The following is a 21438-nucleotide window of genomic DNA, read 5'->3' on the forward strand; positions in this document are numbered from 1 at the left end:
CTAATTAATTCTAAAGGTATGTTGTTTTTGATGTGTTTTGGTGACTGAAATCCGATTTGTTTCATTTTGGTTATTTTAATTTTATTTCAACATAGATTTTTTTGGCCAAATGCACCTATATTTTTTCACGTGGCAATCGTTTTATACTTGTATTTCTCAGAGTCAGAATTAATTTTTGTGAATTGGGGGACATAACTATATAAATGTTTTTTGAGGGGTGTATAAAAAATAACTATAATTATTAAAAAAAGATGAAGGGTGTTTTTGTTAAAAACAATTGCGGAGGCACAATGCCCCCTCAGGCTATATTCCTGGTTCCGCACCTGATTTTGGATATGTAAGATTTTATTTCAATAGTCAATATAGATTTTTTAGGTTAAATTATGCCTCTATGGCAAATGTTTGGGTAAAAAAAAGTAAAATCCAGCTGCATATGCATTTTTAAATAAAAAAATTAATGTTGAAATAAAATTCAATTAGCAATCAAATTAAAAAAATTAATAACCAAATTGAAACAAATTAAAATTTGACTACTAAAATACACAAAAAACGATTATTCAGATGACGAGTATGCAAACAATTCCATGGCGACTTTAAATAAGATGACGTAATAAGTTATTGAAGACGAGCAGTGATGACATATCCAATAGAACTATAAAGCATAGCATAACTATTTCTAATGGAAACAGCTCCAATTTTAGCCTTTTCTCTCGTCAATGCATTTTCACAGTACAAAGCATAATCACCAACCATCTTCACATCATAGTTAGCGCTCATAGGATCTACATCAAGCTCTGTAAGCGCACCTTTGAATGACGCTATTAAATTCACGTAACTCTCCAAGCATTCCTTCAACGGCTTTCTCAGAGTTTCAGGAGTTGTAACATTGCTCGCCATGTTCTTGATCAAAGACTCTGTATTTGTTGAATTTGATATGCCTAACTCCATTGTTATTTTTGCAAGAAGTTTCAAATCTGCTTTTGGTGTTCTTGGGTCTGATTCAAGAGCACTGGCGCAATCTTCAAATTTTATTGATGAACTTGCTGTTGCACTACATATATCGTGGACTAAGTCGTTGGTTTTCGCAGTTGAATCCGAAATTAAGATCATGAAAATGGCTGCCAAAATCATACGTGAGAAGGCCATGTTTTAGGGTTTGTTTAGGGTTAACGCATTCTGTTCATTTGTATTGGTTCTATTTATAGCCATGGAGGAGATATCCTTTAATTATAGGAAGACTGCTATATTTATAATATCTTAATATAAAAATCAGCAAATCTCTGTGGTAATGCAATGATGTCAATTTCCAATAATGAGGGAGTTTTGTTCAATATGAAGGATGCTACTTGCCTTACAGATATGGTTAATGCTGATCAAATATATTTGAAATGATTTGTTTCCTTTCTTTGTTAATTATAGTTATTTAGAAAAACAAATTTTCACTGACGGGAGTTGTTTCAAGTGATGAGCGGTTTGATATCGTTAAATAAGGTTTCGGGCTCAAGCCTTATGAATGTAGAAAATTCTCACCATTTCAGATGCGCGATGCGGGTCGTATCCGGATTAGTCAGGGCGAAGTCCTGGAAACCGAATGCGCAACCAAAAAAAACAAATTTTCTTTGATTTCGTATCATCTTTCTAGGAAAACATGTCCTGTTATGTTTTTTGTTTGAAAATAAACAATTTAAATGGTATAATGTCCATACTAAGTATAATCTATCTACTATATATAAAAATACAGAAAGATATGCAAATCTACCTAATAAGCTTTCTAATTAATTACTTATAAAATTAAAATGTTTACTTATTAAGGAAACAATTACTTTAACTTAAATAGGAACACTAAATAATTATTAAAGAAACAATGACTTTAACTTAAATAGAAATACTAAATATTAGTAGTCGTAATTCAACTCATAAAGATATTTTCTAATCCAATAAAAATTTCTTAACAATTTAATATTACTTATACATAAAATATATTAGTATCAATTCAATCAATACGATAAAGTATAAATAAATATTATTAACGTCAAATAATTTTAAATATTAATAAATTGAAATATAATATTTTTTTTTGGAGAAATTCTTAGGTAAACTCAGTGCACCACGTCATCCGTGAACTAAGCCTATCACATTATGACGCATCATTAAAATGATGGCAATCTTATAAATTCGTTTGTTACTTATTTACACTTTTGAATGGTAATATTACAAGATTGTCATCATTTTAATGACGTGTCATAATGTGATAGGCGTATCCATGAATGACGTGGTAGACTAAATCTACCTATATTTTTGAGAAAATTCTAACTAATTTAGTATTGATTATAAATAAAATTAATTGATATAGTTATAATATATGTAATTAATATATAAATTGACGAGTTGCGTTATGAGTTACGTGCTATTATGAGTTACGTGCGTAGCACGTAATGAAATTAGATCGTATACAAAGCACGTTATAAATTCTAACCAGCGATAGAAATTAGTAAACTTAAATATTCTAGATTACGTAATAAATAAATAAATACTAATCCAATTTTCTATTTTAAAGATATTGAACCATATTTAATATGGTTTGACCTTTGGTTCACAATCAAACCGATTTAGTTCGGTTCTTAAAACACTTGTTATGCTAATCATAGTAAGGCAAGCAATATGAAAAATATCCTGTCAGGAGAGATTTAACGTCTTATTAAGTAGGACAAATTTTCAGAATAAAAGACTATTTACTTGCAGAGGAAGTGAAGAACGTCAACAGAAAATTCTTCAAGCACATAGAATTACAGAAAACAAATAAATGCCCTTGCAAAGATTGCTGGTTAAAAACAACTGAAACGGAAGAGAGTTTAAGTAATTATTTACAGAAAGAATAAAGGCAGCACTACAGATCCAATCCAATGTAATAGACATTTAAGAATCTAGAGGACCCAAAAATAAAAAGAAAAAAGAAACTAGCATCCTCTTATCTTCTCTAACAATTACAAGCACATTCCTATTCACTGCAACACTCACCAAAAAGATAACATAAAGCCCTCGAATACCTAAACCAGGAACCTATTTTCGCTCCCATCGGATAACTAATTGTAAGCGTTTAACCAAAAGTAACTTCCTTCAAAACTAGGAAGACATACCAACAATTCGCAATCATTCCGGTCGATTTCAGTCTGATCACCAGAATAAACAAAATAAGCCATCATCATTGGCGTGGTTCCTTAGGCGTGCTGTAGTTTCTGCTTTCAGTAACATTAGAGTTGGTTAGTACCTCTGGCGCTATTTCCCAGCTTCCACTTCTTCTTCCCCAACTGGAGTGTCGGGTATCAGATCGAATTGTGGGAGCCCGATGATCTGAGCTCAGAACCGAGTCCACTTCTGAGATATTATGAGCTGGCCCGTTACTCCCTCTACTGCGTATATCCTCATCAATTTCTTCAATATTACGACGTTGAGAAATTTTCAATAGATCTTCACCAATCTCTAGATCATCCTCAACCTTTGGACGTCGATCCTCCCCGCCTACATCTTCAGGCTCTACTTCTCGAGTGGTTGGCAATGGGGGTCTTGGTACCTCCTCTTGAATAAATGCCCGGAAATTGTTCTTTGAGGGTTTAACCTCCGTGAAAAATACCTCTAAAAAATTTTGAACGCAGCCCAGGTTGTAGACATTGATCCTGTTGTCAGCTCTGTACCGGAAATTTTCATAGGTAGTCTGTCGAAGAATTAAATAACTTAAACCAAGACAGAAGACGCTTAAAAAAATATAATCTCAAAGCAAAAACAGGGTCAGGGTGTTTAAGAACAAACTTCAAAATCATAACCAATTCCAAACCCTACATAAGGATAAGGTTAATTACTTCGACAAAATTCAAGGCACAGATGATCTTTCACCATGAATTCATTTCAAGGATAAAAATACATTTACTCAATTAAGAAAAAGTACAGATATCCGGTGATCCTTGCACAGATCTAAATTAAGTACGTAGGTTAGTCATTCCCACAGCAGAGGTAGTAGTGCCAATTTCATTTGCAAGGATATTTCAGTTACTTTTATTGTTGCAATAATACAACATTAATAGTAATAGACTGAAAACAAGAAAAACAAGAATCCTACAGCATAGATATTGCATAAGGATTAAGGATAAGAACAGGTAAACTGACCTGGTTTGTGCCTATGAGATACGAATGGAAGCCAGTAAGTCCACCAACAAACCAGAGGGCGATAAAACAATAGGCCATCAGTACCACAGATGCAGGTGATTCCTTCATTGCCTTCCAAACTGTGCTTTGATAATCATCCATCAAAATTTTAATATACAAAGCTGACATGGAAAACACGTAGATGCAAAGAAGAGTTGATGAAGAAACGAACATAAAGAAGTAACGGTAGTTGCGCTGCACATACAAACATAAGCATACTTAGAACAAAAAACTACAATGAATTAATGAAAGATGATAACAAAAAATAGTCAAATAAGTCAACTGGAGGAAAAAAGATGCAGCAAACAACATACCAATCCAATGCACTGGCCCACCCAGGGGCAATGATGATCAAATCGTTCCACACAATTGTTACAAATGGAACAATGGGAGCAACGGGGAGGTCGATAAAGCATGCATGTATCACAATATTTAACTCGAACAGGAATGCCATTAACCATTATTTCCTTTGTCCGAGGGAACTGAAGGCTTGGTGTTTGTCGTCCCTCAACTGACATTGAAGAGTCATAGCGGAAGTCTTCCTCTGGTGGATGTGCATTACGTGGAATAATACCAGGGTCCCGGGCTGATGTTAGAAAAAGAAGAAACAACACCTGCCAATAAAAACAATCTTGGGATGAAAACTACACAGAATAACGAGTGCGGATTTGAATTTTTTTACCCGAAAAATCATCTAAAATGTACTAGCTACCCTACATGATAGATTCTACTCGAGAACAAAACAGTATACGAGTACAACCAGGGATCAGAGAGTCTTCATCTAAGAAACTCTTGTATAAAATTAAGGAGAAATATCAATCAAAAAGCTAAAACTTTAAAAAAAAAAAAGCACAACCAGAGAAGCCGAATTACCCTCGAATAATTATCTTAAAGGCTGCACAGACAAGGATATAAATCTACAAGTAACCAAAATTAGTTCAATGAATTCATTTATTTTGAGATCCTCTGCTGCATGCATCAAAGCAAGGTTATTTTGTATGAACGGCTCATACAGATGCATGCTCATCGTTCGAAACAGTGCAACAAAATTCATACTCCTGCGTCAAGATGCATATCAGTCCCTTACATTATAAACTTCTATAGGCCAAAAGAAGACTCCGTAGATTAAAGGTCAATGCCCTGTCAAACTATTTGTGTGAACCTTATATAATACTGGTTATTACGACACAGCCACCCACAGGTAGAGGATGTACTTTATGCAAGCACATAAGCTTCCTATTAACTCATTTGATAAAAAGTCAATTGTCAGGCACCATTGACAGAAAACTTACATAAATCATAAAGACAATAGCTACCACCAGAATGGCATATCCTGCATTGTGTGGTGAAAATTCATGAAGAAGATTTCTCGCAACAAATACACAAAAGACTACAACTGGAACAATGATCAACAATAATGTGACAATCAGAGACCGAGCGTCAGGTCCAAAGATCAACCTTCCACCAAGGATGAATTTCTGCAAAGGACATATAATATCAGCATTAGATCAACTCACGGCATATAATAACATAATCGGTCAAATAAGACACTGAATATTATTTGCATTTGAGGGTGTCTTTCTGGGAAAGAAAGGTGAATCAAACATATAATGATACTTCGATGAGTTTACAAACCAAGGTACATACAATATGCAAACCATTCATACTTCTGGCAATAGAAATATCAATAATAAAAAATATGATATTAGTTCCGTAGATTTAAAAATAAAATACGTCAGAAAATATGATATTTATTGAGAAATATAACACTGCTGCTAGTCCGAGGCATCAGCAGTGTTACATTGCCTAATATGTCAGAAAACATGTGATATTAAAAAATATGATATTATTCTTTTTTTTTTCAACAGCGCACAATTCTCAACCTTTTCACTAAATCAGAAAAGGATAAACTATGCCACTTACACGGATGTGTAAGCATGCTATAGCAGTTAAGGGCCATATTGGAAAAACTCAGTCACCAAGATTATGTTTAAAATGAGTTGCGAGTGGGCTTATTGGGTGGATAAGGGAATACGGAATTGATCCTACTCTGCATATAACAATTTTTTAGAACATGACTAACAGCGAAGATATAGCCTGCACCCTTTACTGTCACGAAACTGCATCACTGTGCCTAAGAATGGTGTGCGTTCATATATACATTTCAGATGAGTAAGTTAAAATATAAAAATGGGATTCACTCGTTAAACCATTGATGAACCTCATTATCTATAGGAACTTGGTTCACCAAACACAATAAAGAAACAAATATAAGCAGCATGACAAAATGAAAGCATGTAAAGTAATTTACAGGAAATGACTTCAAAGCTAAACTTAATAAATTTTTCTAAGAGTTCAATCTATGAACAGTCCAAACTCTTCTCTGTGGCACTTTGTGAAACTAATCGTGAAATAAAAGAAAAACTTCAGTAGAAACCATAAATAGAAACACCTGAAAAATTAGCAGAAATAGATAGTGTAACCTTTTTCTCTTCAACAAAGAAAGGATTGAAATTCGAGTTACTGATTTTTACATGAGACAGCAATATCACTGTCCTCTACGCAAAGGTGCTTTCGAATCCATACTTCCCTTAACATTAAATGCAAAATTATGTCAGTTAGTGTCTTGTTAAAATGGATAAACTACTAAGGTCCACTTAACTTCAGTTCCAATACCATCTTCTATCAAACCTTCAATTTGCAAAAAAAAATGCAAGGATCTTAGCATGAATTCACTTAAGAGTAGCAGAACCTCCATGAATGTGTGGATATGCTGCCAATAACTACGAAAAGATTTGATAACTAGCAAAATCTCAACAACTAAGTAATTCTATGATATATCTCTAATGCTAAAATTTTGAACATGTTAACTCTACATTACAACCCGAAAGGGTACGCCCGTGATTATCATGCAAATTTTCACATGGTGCATTGAGCAGCATGTCAATAGCAATGTCATCATCCCAATAAATGCATTATCAATAACATACCAATCCCATATCTACCTTGCGAAGTTGAAACTTCCATAAGAAATACATATTTGCAGGAATAATCTTCAGTTCAAAGCTCAACCAAGAACCATCGAGATTTTTAATGCCATAGCAGTGCCCTGATTTTATTCAATTTGTGATTCACAAAATGCTCAATGAACATGTTACTAATTCAATATCTAAGCATGCATAATTGACATCTCGATTCAAGATAGAGTTCTCATTATATCTTAATATAAGGCAGCATCAACTCAATATAAACAGCTCAAAACTGTTAAAGAATTATGCTAATCGATTAAATATTATGATGTACCGGATACAGAATGATGAAATAAAAATACTTGTTTTGTGACATAAGAAAATTTCAACAGTACATTAATACATTAACTAAAGAAGAAAAAAAAGATCTTTGCAAATTTAACATAAACATGAAAAGATTTCTGAAAAATAATGATGGCAAATATAAAATATATTCCATGCCCTGTCAACCATTTACACTATACAATGCACAGAATACTAGAGTGCACTAGTGCAAATATCTAAAAACCTTACTCACACTCTTCCGCAAACCCCATGGTGCCATCTAATATAGCTCCACATCAATTAAGAAGTAAAGAGAGAAAGTTTTATTTTTGCTCTTTCCATATAAATGATGTTAAGCTTCGTGTCCGAACACTAGTCCTGTAGTCTATCATTACTAAACCAAGAACGCTCGAATTGAAGTTCCTTAAATGAACAGCAAGTGAAATCAGGGAGCCCATAGAACTGAAAGGAGGATATAAATTGGTACAATCATCTTCCTTCAAGCTTTCTTATCATACTTAATTGTAAACTCGTGAAAGGAGGATATACTACTGTACTTCTATATGGGTGAGGGGCGTGTTCTGAGTACATACCAAATATTATGTCCTACATTATATCTATACTAAAATCACCCTCTGGCCTCATCTATTAATAGACAGGAAAGGCAGCATAAGATAGACAACTCTCACACGAACATTGTAAAAGCAAGAAGCCTAATGCACTGGAATAGCTTCATTAAAATATCTTTTAGCTACTACTTCCTATCACTTCTACTGCAAATAGTTTCCAATTATGAACCTCATAAGTAATTTCCCGAAGATCAATCCTAAGGCTTTGTAATACAGAATGTCATAATTATTGCAGAAGAAACCAATCTGATTTGTCAAGCAAAACATAGCCTATCAGCCCTATTCTTAATCAAGTAAGACAGGATTTGTCATGTACTCTCAATCTAACCCAGTTTCAACACAACTAATGTAATACAACAGAATAAATATTTTAACATTTTAAAATTACCAATCATCCTAGGAGTTATCGTGGACACATAAAGAAATATAATCAAATTACAAAAGCATAAAAAACAATACCTAAAAATATAATGATTTGTAAAAGATGCTACTCATAGTCATAAGCTACATGCTTTTAGAAATATTAACAAGTAGATAACATAAGTACAAAACCTAGTAGTAACAAAATTTCAATCACCACGATCTCACAAGCCAAAAATCAATAAAAGTAGTATCATTTAATGGCTATCCATTGAAAAAGTTGCTTACTATATAAAATAATGAAGATTCTCAAAACAAACAAGTATCTAACTTGCCAATCACTAACCAACAGAAATAAAACTGCACTCGTTAAACAGCATTAATAACGATTTTCTCAGCAGCCAAACAACCCACTAACACCAAGACTCAAAATTTAAGTTCAAAAACAAAAAAGACTCGAAATTCAAACTAAAACAAACAAAGCCCAGAAGTTAAAATCAAATCTAAACAATACCCAGATGCTAAAAATCCAAACTTGTATTAAGATTCATAACGGAAATTGAATAAAATTAAAAACAAAGGGAAAAGAACACTCTTACATTACTTCCTTTCCATACTTCATAAACGCGCTTAGCCATGAGAGTAATCGGCACGCGCCGCTTCGCTCCACTTCTTTCTATATTATTTAACTACGCAGGCACGGAATCGAAGATTTCAAACTTTCTGCCATACATTTCAATTTCATTCCAAAAATAAAAAAGAAACAAAAAGCGAGAAAATGATATTAAAAATCAGTGAGATAGATATTATAAAAAAAAAAAAAAAAAGTGGTAGAAGGAGCAAATACGGGGAAATTTTTGAGGTGGGGTTTTTAAAAATTTAGAAATTATTACTCTACTTACTCACTCACTGAGCGAAAGATAGAGGTTTTGGCATTTTAGAACTATTTATTTTATGTCGTTGGTTTGTTGTTTGAGAAATGGGAATGTTTTCTTTTTCTCTCACTATTAGTAATTTTATTTCTTAATTTAATTTCGAGATTTCTATTTTTTTGACTTGGTGAAATTTTAATGTCGATTTATCATATTTAATGATGTCAATTATTTAGATACAATATACTTTTTTATATATAGATTAAAAAGAAGAGTGTTTGTGTAAGGAACTAAACTGACGAATTTAAAAATCTGCTCATATTTCATATTATTTGAGTTAAAATTTATTGTTATTTAGATATAACTTACGTAAAGAAAAAAATAGTACGTATCAATTTTTTGACATTAAATTAATAAAACTTTTGAAAAAGAAATCTGATTTCTATTGATCATAAATGCCATTTTTTTTTTGTTTTAATGAGTTCCAAAATTCAAACAACCATATTTCCTCTAAAAACTGGAATTGTGTATCAAAAATATTGTTATGGTATTTCAAATTCTGAAATTGAAGTAATAAAATTAAGAGCAAATTAATTTAAGCCCCTCGTGTTTGTCATAATTTACAGTTTGATACCTCTTATTTGAAAATCAAATGATTTATTATATCAGTTTTGATTTTATCGACAATTTAATATTAATTTTTAAATAATTTATTCCCTCACTTTTAATCATGTTACCGATTTGATACCTTAATTTCAAGGTATTTGATCCATAAGAAAACTACACACGAGTGGAATTTTTCTTTTGCTATTTTGAGAAGAGTAGCAATGGAGCCACAAAGAGACTACTATGCTGTTGCAATGGAGTTACGGAAGGCCCATAATGCCATAAAATGTGGTAGGCCTGCACTTATATAGAGCAAATGTATTGCTGCTGCTCTTTTTTTAGAATCTTGCTACAAAAACACCATAAAAAGTAAAATATTTACAAAAATAACAATTGATTTTTTTAAATAAAATATTAACCTCAAAACTTAAAAAAAAAGATATGAAAAAATTACTAAATACAATCACATTATATTGTTGATATTACTTACAGTATTTAATTTTTTTTAATAATGTCACAAATCAGTCAAATTGTTAATAATTATAAGAACATATGTATATTTTACTATACGTTTGGTATATAATTAATATAATATTAGATATATTTTAATATCCTTTGGATATAGTTTTACCATAGTTTAATTTTTTTTATAATATTCTACGAATCTAAAGTACATAAATGCATACGTTATATAATGAGCAATAACTTTTGTTTCCAATTAAAAATTCCTCGTAAAGTTAGATGTGCTCAACATGAATTTTTCAAGTCATAAGGAATTTTTTGCTCTAGCATCGGAGGAGCGAAGTAAAAAGTAGTGGTTTCTGCCTCCGTATCATCATTGGCCACATGCAAGGATAAATTTGCGAAAAAGAACCGTTCATTTCTGCAAAAGAAATAATTGAAAAAATAGGATAAGTATATAGAACCAAATTACCTAAAAGTTTAAAAATATACATAAGCAAAGAGCCACACATATGTCCTTACTATTCTGAACAATCAAACAAGATACTTGTGGGATATGAAAGAATCACAAGATGAGCGGATTTTGATATATCTACAGGAAAGAAGTGTGTGGGGAAATTCTGCAAGTATATGGAGTGCATACAAATAGTATAGGATTATGAAGTCCGGTTGTCGATTCCCCGAGGAAAGTAAGATTCTAAACACTCATGTAATTCAACTTCAATTTGTCTAATTAATAGAAAATTGGTTTTAATTAAACTCATTGAGAATAAAACAATTAACAAGAAATTAACTATAAGTAAAACTAAGCAAACTTGTGTAAAAACTGTGGTTTAAAAATAGTTGTGAATTGGTATATTCGTTATTCTATTTAAACCTTGAAGTATGATTAACGTGTTGATCATGTGGCTTGGGTCGTTCTAAGACACTAAACTCCCTCCTCTCGAGTCAACTATCTAGCAAAAGTTCAATTCACTACTAGAAAACAGTCAATTTGCGACGGATTTTAGCGACGGATTTGAAATCCGTCGCTAAAATCAAAATTTGCGACGGATTTCCGTCGCTAAAAGTGGCGGGATTCATCCCGCCAATTTGTTTTTCACTTTTAGCGACGGATTTTGTAATCCGTCGCTAAAAGTAATACATTTAGCGACGGAATACCACATCCGTCGCTAAATGCTTACTTTTAGCGACGGATTACTAAATCCGTCGCTAAAAGTATTATTTTTATTAAAAAAATTATACTTAAAAAATATATTTATTAAAACAAATATTTATTAATAAAAACAATATTAATTATAAAACAATTTATTAAAAAATTATTTATTGTAATTATTTATTAATAAAATAATTATTTATTTAAAAATAATTATTTATTTATTATAATTATTTATTTATTATAATTATTTATTTATTATAATTATTTATTTATTATAATTATTTATTTAAAAATAATTAATTATTTATTATAATTATTTATTAATAAAATAATTATTTATAACAAAATTATTATATTAGAATGTGGGAGTAAAGTGTAATAGTAATAATTTGTTGTTTTTATTTAAAATAATTATTAAAAAATAATTTATTTTATTTAAAAATAATTAGTATGAAAAAATAATTATTTTATATAATATGGGAGTAAATTGCGGGAGTACCTTTTTGTTATATTTAAATATAATATACATAGATATAAAACAAGAATCTGAGCTGGATAAGTTGGAGTCACGCGCGGGGGAACTACAAAGCTAAAGAGGAGTGGATGGGAGTAATGTGAAGGATGGGTGACCTACTGGGAAGTTGGAAAATTTGCGATATTTGCGGGTCAGTGCGGGTGTGTGTTGTATAGCCGGTGGGTGTGTGACGGTGGTTGACCGTTTAAATAATATTTCATTTTACGATTTTAATTAAAAAATAATTTTTTTTTATTTTTAAAAATTTGCGACGGATTTAAATCCGTCGCAAAATCCGTCGCAAATTTTTTTAAATCCGTCGCAAAAAAAAAAGTATTCGGTCGCTGCAAAATTAGCGACCGGATATTTAACGACGGAGAATTTAGCCATTTAGCGACGGAAAAATCCGTCGCTAAATGGCTGTTTTTTAGTAGTGATTAAACTAATCAATTAATATGTAACTTGCTCTCGCATATATAATTGCTAAGTAAATTAATTAATTAATCTCGCTTGTTAATTCGCTCTAGGGACATCTAATGCTGAATTCATTCTCATGTTATTAACCATTTAGATTATTGATTATCAAGTCCATTTAGAACAACGCTCTCTCGAGTCAAGGTCCTAATCGCAATGGCCAAATATATCCACATTAACCATAAATAATCTACACACACAACCAACAATAACCATACTTCAATAATTCAAAATACATAACTCAATGTTAACTCCCAATTAAAGGGCTTAACTACTCATTAACAAGTCTAAGAGCAACTTCAAAATTGATATAAAATGACAGAGAAAAAGAGTTGAAAAACATACCTTTAACTCAATCAGCTAAGATAATTACATTATATCTCTATCAAAAAAAAAAAACAAATGCATGACAACTTGAAAGCTTTGAACTTTGAATTTGAACATCCATTTCTATATAGTACAACTGTTCATAGGCCGGTCGAAAGCCGAATCCGGTTCGGGCTTCATGTTTGCTATCCAAGTCCGGCTCTTACATTTTTAATACGCGGGCTTAGGCTGGACTTCTTCGGTCTTACATGAGCAGGTCTGGGCGGCTCGAATAGATACCAGACTCATTAGCATGTTTACTTTATAGTATATAATAGTGGTTTAAAAATCAAATCAGTTGCTAAACCAGTGAGGTCACCGGTTTTTGGTTTAACCGGTTCAATTGTCGGATTAACTGGTTGAGTGAAAAATTTTAAAAATTTTAAAATATAGAATAGCGACGCATTTTAGGTACGTATTTAGCGACATTTTTCCGTCGCTAATTTCCGCTGTCCAGTTCGACTAGCGGTTCACCAGTTCAACCATCAATATAACTACCGGTTCAATTTGGTTCGATCTAGTCCAACCACAATTGTGGGTATTTTACAGTTTTTTAACTGAATTACTAACCGGTTTTCGATTTAACAGGTTCGACCGGCCGGTCCAGTCCGGTTTTTAAAATACTGGTATATAGCATATCCTACTTGCTACCCGTTGATGATGTGTGTGGACGGTGGCTGCATGATTTAATTTGAATTAGTTTTGACAGTACAGCTTACTTAAAACAACCACGTACGCTTGTTGGTTACCTAATCAGACTTTCATATTGTTATAATAACTAATAAGAAAATAAAATTAATTAGCCATTGGCCTGGTGCCTAGCAATTCAGCGATCCATTTTTTCTTTTTCTTTTTTTGAAACAAGCGATCCATTTTGTCAAGTAAAAATATATTGGTTGATGTTTTTTTATTGGATATCAAATAAGCGATCGACTTTTTTTTCTCATTGGATATCAAAAAATACATAATTTTGCGGAAAATCAGACTCTTTAGTGAACTTATCCTAACCAAGAAGATAGAAAGAATACTATGTAAAAATAGAATTAATTTTTTGTTATGATCATAAACTTCATCTCATTTAAAAAAAATATATATTTTACATGTTATTTTTGTTTTATTATTATTAATATTGTATCAATAGATTATCTTAACAATTTATAATAAATTTTCATTTTTTTATATATCAATTAATTTTTATTAATAAAAAAATCTAAATATGTATTTTACTATACAACAATATAAAGTGCTTAATTTTATATTCTTATATTTTGTATTTTAATATAATAAAGTATATTTTATTATTTTATTATTAATAAAAATTAGTTGTTTTTAATTTTTAAAATAATATTTAACAAAATGAATTAAGTTAAGATAATAAAATAATATAATATTAATAATAGTAGTATAAAAAGTAGTAATATGATAAAAATATTTTTTTAGAATTACAAATAGAGTTTGTAGTCAGAAATTTTTTTACTTTTATTTTCATATATAATTATTTTAAAATAGAGAGGAGTTGGAGATAACCTAATAAATCTCCATTATTGAATCATATGCCCTTCAAATTTGCTTTGGTTTGTTTTTAATGATTAAACATTTTTAGTTCAATTGTAATATAAGTTGAACCAGAAAAAAATTGAGTAAAAAAAATATTCATATGATTTTTTCCATTTTAATATATTTTAAATTTTTATAAAATTAGTTCAATTGATTCAGTTTGAATCAAATGCATACTCCTATATTAAATTAGTCATTGCACATATTTTATAAGTCGGTCATATCCAATCAAAAATTCTACAATTGAAGACAACTGGTGATCGGTAATCAGAAAAACGACGGTGATTAGTGGTTGGGAAGAAGAAAGGCCATCGTATTCTCTTAATTCCGCCATGTTGACTTGGAGAGGCTTGAGCCAATTCTTTGGTGAAGAATTTAGATAATATGTAACTAGTAAATGTGGTGGAAGAGGGTTTTGAGATACTGTCTGAATTAAGAAGAAATTACGTTGAGATATAATATCTATGCTTAAATAAAAGTCCCATACCAACTAGATTTTGACATTAAATACTTTATAATAATAATACTATTTTACAACAAATGCTATGAATAATGGCGCTTTTTCTTAAGAAGCCCTCCCCTCCCTTCTCATATTGCCTTTAAATATGCAGTCACGCATCACAATAATTTAAACAATTCTACAAAGGAATTGCAAATCTGTAAAAAAGATTGAGATATCTACAATCAATTATTAGTTATGCAATTATAATTTTGATAGAAATAAAGGTAAATCAATCATACATTTTTTGAATCATTTTTTAATCAAGCTTTTCAACAAAAATTTATAAATTAATATTTTATTGTTCGAAAAATCTAAAAACTAATTAATGGGTTGACCAGAGAAAATTAATTATGCTAAGTATAACATCATACTCCATTTGATTCGGATTATTTTGATCTTATGTTGAATCAAGTTCAAATTTTTAAAGCCAAATTATAATTAAGGTGACGCTATTGTCAAAGTAACATTTGATAATAATAGAGGAATTTTTTTTTGGACAAAATCACCCTCCTCTATTAATAACATAGAAATGGATTCAAATTAAAAAAGAATAATTTTGTCAAAATTAAAAATATTACTCTGAGCTTATTAAATGTTGCTCTGAAAATAGCGTCAACCATTAATTTTAAATAGATAGAATATATTCTTAATAGCGTCGCCTTTATTAAGAATATATTACTTTTTATCCTGGAGGTAGTACTTAAAAAAAGTTTAAATAGAGTTGTTGGATCTGTATTACTAATTAAAATCCCTTGGATAGTTGTTTTGAATTCAAACTGCAGATTTAATTCTGAAATCTTTTACTATGTAGAATTGGGGGATAATTCTGTATTTCGAAAGGCATTATGTTTGCCTTTTGTGTTGGTCAATGAAACGTGGGCTGCTCAAATGCTCGTTGAAATTTCAAAGTTAAAAAACTAAAAGTATTTTCTAAAAATAAAATAACAAAAAAAATAAATCCCAAGGCGCTCTCCTAGCATAATGAAGTCGCATGTCCAAAACTGTATTCATATATACAGCCGTTTGAAATTTGAAATTAAAACTTTACCTTTTGCATTAAATCTATCTGTCTCGATAAAAATTAATCTAAATTTAAAGATTTAAAAGTATTGTTTTATAATTGAAATTCATTCAAGACATCTCATCATATACCAAAAAAATAGCAAAAAGAATAATATATACAAGGAAAGAATGAGGTCCAGCTCTTCAAACTCCGGTCGGAGTTTTAGGCATTTGAAGAATCAAATCATTTCGACCATTTTAATTAGAGTCAGTTGTCAGTTTAGTTTGAATCTTTTTTAAAAAGTAAAAACTGAATTTAGCAAATTTATGTTTAAAAACAGAAAAATTATAAAAATAAATAACGAATGAACAAATTATTAACCTCCCGCATTCGTCATGATTCAACTTTACTCCCTCGTATTTAAAAATTAAACGATACAATCACTTATTTTTATTTTTTTTAACGTTTTAATTATTTCATCCATTTTTGGTATTAGTCAACCGAGTCAATGAAATTATATGATCTCCCACTTTTGTTTTGTTCAACAGTTTGATCCCTCATTTTTGTTTCTGTCAACGATTTCATCCCTCATGTTTGAAAATTAATTTATCCCTAAGTCTTTTGACTCCGTTGACTAACACCAAAAATGGACATAAAAATTAAATTGTTGACGAAAACAAACATGAGGGAGCATATCGTTTGATTTTCAAATAGGAAGGATTAATGTGTGAATTATGACAAATATGGAGGCCCTTATAATAATTTGCTCAAAAAAAATTAACCGATTAAATCGTAAATACATATTAATTCTTTATTTATTAATTAAAACATGATATATTTATTAAAAAAAGTTCAATTATTACTTAGGGTTTTATGAATGTATTTAAATTTTAAATTTATAAATCTACTTTATTTATATGTATATATACTTTAATGGATTTTTTGAATCAGTTGAACTATAAAATTATAGCTAAATAAGTTCGCCTATCGGTATTTTTTTAAATCACAGTCTAAATTTGTTCAATCAAATTGTGATATATTCATCAAATGATTAATTATCATATTCATATTTATAATTTTATTTTATTTTTATTTTTATTTTAACATTTTTTATTTTTTATTAATGATTTTTTCCATTCCGGAATCATATTCCTAAAACAAGGATAATACTATGTAAGAGATTTATTCCTAAATAAACTTTTAAGTCAAATATGAATCCTTTTTCTATTAGAATCCATATGTTAATTAGAAATCTGTTTCCTATTTGAACTCAATAAGATGTTTTTTTTATGCCCATCATAAAAGGACGTATAGATAGATTTACAAATAATACTTTATTATAACTCATTACTGACATCGGAGAGTTAATCGAACAACCACCATCCAATCAGCTATTTACCCTATTTTGCAGATTAACGCATGTTGAAGACGACAGACTCCATCAATAACATATATCATAAATTCACTGATTAGAAAAAAAAACATTCATCACCTGATTTATATACTTGGATACTTGGTTGCTTCATCAAGTATTAATTCATCAATTTATTTATGTTAAAAACAAATATAAAAAAAGTAAATGATTTTTATTTTGATAAGTATGAATTCATATATTCACTTGTGAAAAAAAAATCAATAATGCACTCATATAAAACTGAAAAAAGATAAAATTATCACATAACAAAATAAAAATCCATCAATGAGTAATATATAAATTTAAACTACTAACTAATATTTAAAAAATAAAATAAGATATCATTGACATATTTACTTGTTATATTTTATATCAAATTCATAATTTGTCATTATCAAATTAATAAAATAATAATTCTCTATATGAAATTGGAGTACAGTAATTTAAATTTCAGTAGAGAAAAATGAGAAGATATTTAGAATTTTATTAGATCTTCTTAAGGTTAGAAATAGAGCAAATTACTCTAACACCCTATATATATATATATATATATATATATATATATATATATATATATATATATATATATAATTTACAATTTGATACCTCTTGTTTGAAAATCAAACGATTTGATACCTCAATTTTAATTCCATTAACAATTAGGGGGTTATGTTAGTTCTGTTAATAATTCGGTATTCACTTTCAAAATATTTGATTCCTCACTTTCAATTATGTTAATAATTTGATACCTCATTTTCAATTATTTTAACGATTTGATTTCTCATTTTCAAATGATTTGGTACCTCATTTTTAATTTCATTAACGATTCGGTATCCGAATTTAACAGAAGGTTGTAATTGTTTGAAAATTAAAAATGAGATATCAAATTGTTTGATTTTCAAATAAGAAATATCAAACTGTAAATTATGATATATGTGGAATGTTTCAGAGTAATTTGCTCTTAAAGTTATTGAGGCCAATCAATAAACTAAGCTATCCTTCGAGCATCTCCACTCTATTTTCAAAAATACATCACAATGCTATAATTTAGCATTTACTATAAAAAAGACACATCTTCTTTGCACTTCTATTCATGTGCTAAATTTTATGCCAAATTTGTTAGAAAATTTAAAATATGTCAAATTTTATTATATCTAAATTATTTACAGATTTACCATCAATAATGATAATCACTTATAAAATTATAAATTTAGCATTTGGTTTATCATTTTTACAATAGAGTAAATTTCAATAATATATGATATATATATAGCATTTTATTTTATTTTGTACTAAAAATAGCATAAAAATACAACATACAATAAAGATGCTTTTATAAGATTTTTGACCGACGGAGAGAGGCAGCCTCCCACCCTGCCCCTCACTCTTCCCTTGGGTATAAGTAGCAACTTCATAAGTATAACACGCTATCACAATTAATTTAAGTTCATTATAAGTAAAACTTACCATGTGTTCACTGTGATATCATTATATCAAAATAAAGCTTAAATTTACTGTTTTTATATCTATATTTGTCCAAATTATATATATGTGTGTGTGAGAGTGAGTGTTTTATATTCTTAAAATATAAAATTTATCTATGGTATGAGCCAGTAAATATTAATATAAAATTTTACGTTAATTTCTATGTGATGACACATGTATTTTATTAGTAGTTTAAAAAATAAATTCATATGAGTATATTAATTAATAGTAAATTAGTTTTTAATTTAATATATAGTAAAAGAATATAGTAGTGTATATATAAGTATTAATTATTACAATTTCATTTTTATTTATTCCATAAAATCATGAAGTAAAATATAATCACAAACCTATTAAAATATTTCAAATTAATAAATTTTACATTTCATAATAAAGAAATTAATTTTTTTTATATAAGTAGAAATAAAAAATTTAAATTAAAACTATATATGGTATTACTAGTTTACAAAAGGAAAAAAGAAATAAAGATTCTACTAAAAAAAGTGGGAATTGGATAACAGAGTATATCCAAACTGCAACTTCTCTATTCTATACCTGCTACTGCTTATGAGCTGCTATGTTGTTCCTCTTGTTGCTACTTGCTGATGTGTTCTTGGCAGCTGGATTATAGCTGGATTATAGCTGGATTACAGCTGTATAACAGCTGTAATACAACTCATCAACAGCTGGATTAGGAAGCTTTTTATCCTCATTTGGTTGTCTATAAATAGCTTTAGATTAGTAGTTTTAATTCAGTTTTTGTAATCACAAAATACTCAATATATTTTGGTTTCTTGGTGCTCTGGTTTTCTGTTATGGTATCAGAGCGGGTCCGAGCCCGGGAGATGGCGTTGCCACCGGTGTTGCCGCCGCGTTTCAGATTAAGTGTTTCTTCTCCGGTTAACTGAACTGGATGTCCAGTCCCAGCAGTTCTGTGATTTCAGATTTATCGATTTCAGCTTCTTCTCCGTTGTACCGAACTGGATGTCCAGTCCCAGCGGTCCGGATTGATTTTCAGTTTACGAGCATTGCTATCAGTGTCTCGAGTTTCAATTTCAAGTTCGATTTCAGGTTCATCGGTTATGTTCATTGCAATCTGTGAATTTCAAAGTTCAATTTCTATTTGATTCAAATTTTCTTTGATGATTCCTTTTAATCAAATTCAGGTTTCTATCTCTAAGTTTCAATTTCAGATTCTCTTTTGTTCAAATTTCAATTTTTGTTCTCTGTCAAACATGATTTTGATTAGAGAATAGTAATCGGTTCTTGTTCATAATTTGCTTCTCATTTCTTCCTGTTTTTCTCGTCAATTCGTCCAATTAAGATTCAAATTTTTTTTCTTCCTCCCTCGATTGATTTCTGATGTGTTCAGGTTTCGCTATTAGTTTCAGTCCATTGCTTCACTTCAACCTCTCATTTCATCATATCAATTCTTGTTTGTATCAATTCTTTTTCTTATCTCCTTATCGTTGATTTTCTTTTATTTGCTGAGAATGATAGAGTTTTTCAATCATGCACATTATGTGTTCGATAATACTCCACAATGAGCAGAAGGTTGCTGCAATCATAGCTACACTGTTTCAGGGATACACCATGGGAAGCTTTATTGTTAGACTACAAAGTGTTTTGCTGCTTACGCATGCCTGTGCAGAAATGATGGTGTAATTTGTGTTGCTTGTATTTGGGAATGTGATGGCATTTATAGCTGCAGGCAGATTCCAAATTGGATAACGATTATGTTGTTGTTGCTGCTTATTAGATCATTTTTCTATAAAGCATCAAGATTGTTCCAAAGCTACTGCAAATGCTTTAAAACTGCTGTTGTGTTGTCATTGCAAGCTGAACATAATGGCAATATGTCCAGCTTGAGGGGGGGTAACAGAGTATATCCAAACTGCAGCTTCTCTATTCTATACCTGCTACTGCTTATGAGCTGCTATGTTGTTCCTCTTGTTGCTACTTGCTGATGTGTTCTTGGCAGCTGGATTATAGCTGGATTACAGCTTATAACAGCTGTAATACAACTCATCAACAGCTGGATTAGGAAGCTTTTTATCCTCATTTGGTTGTCTATAAATAGCTTTAGATTAGTAGTTTTAATTCAGTTTTTGTAATCACAAAATACTCAATATATTTTGGTTTCTTGGTGCTCTGGTTTTCTGTTATTGGAAGGAGCCAAAACAATACTAAAAAAAGTATGCTCTTATTTAATCTTTAAAGCAAAATGTAAAAGTTAGTAATTAACGTGTAAACTATTACAAGTTGGCTTCAAATTATTCTCTCAATCAAAATGAGTCTATGCCTTTTTCTCCTTTGGTGACAAAAGAGAGAGAACAAAAACAAAAGCAATTATACCTACTACACTTCAATCAATTAGATAATTTTATTTGTTTACAATCACTTGTCCGTTTATAAATTCAAGGCGATTTTAACTACTTATCTTGCATGTCTACCTCCTTCTTAAGTGACTATATGTAATCAATTAGAACATTAATGGTTAACTAATAAAATAATTTTTAGGATTATAACAGTTTTTATCTTT

General features: G+C 30.0%; 2 protein-coding genes across 4 annotated transcripts; both read right to left on the minus strand.

Annotated features, from left to right (window-relative positions):
• Positions 1-454: 454 nt before the first annotated feature.
• LOC126665484 (cell wall / vacuolar inhibitor of fructosidase 2-like) lies at positions 455-1191 on the minus strand. The gene has a single exon (XM_050358300.2). The coding sequence runs from the start codon at positions 1144-1146 to the stop codon at positions 616-618; it is 531 nt and encodes a 176-aa protein (XP_050214257.1). The 5' UTR covers positions 1147-1191; the 3' UTR covers positions 455-615.
• Positions 1192-2804: 1613 nt separating this feature from the next.
• On the minus strand, positions 2805-9409 carry LOC126656630 (protein S-acyltransferase 8-like). Of its 3 annotated transcripts, none has more exons than XM_050351241.2 (5): positions 9082-9409; positions 5493-5678; positions 4515-4814; positions 4162-4395; positions 2805-3712 (listed from the first exon to the last, which is right to left on the minus strand). In XM_050351241.2, exons 1-5 carry the CDS (start codon positions 9118-9120, stop codon positions 3203-3205), a joined length of 1269 nt encoding a protein of 422 aa, XP_050207198.1. In that variant the 5' UTR covers positions 9121-9409; the 3' UTR covers positions 2805-3202. The 3 variants fall into 3 exon arrangements, with proteins under 3 accessions (XP_050207198.1, XP_050207206.1, XP_055960339.1); XM_050351249.2 differs by lacking the exon at positions 9082-9409 and adding an exon at positions 7206-8979; XM_056104364.1 differs by lacking the exon at positions 9082-9409 and adding an exon at positions 6684-7199.
• Positions 9410-21438: the final 12029 nt, after the last annotated feature.

Source organism: Mercurialis annua, linkage group LG1-X (assembly GCF_937616625.2).
Source record: "Mercurialis annua linkage group LG1-X, ddMerAnnu1.2, whole genome shotgun sequence".
Lineage (NCBI taxonomy): Eukaryota > Viridiplantae > Streptophyta > Magnoliopsida > Malpighiales > Euphorbiaceae > Mercurialis > Mercurialis annua.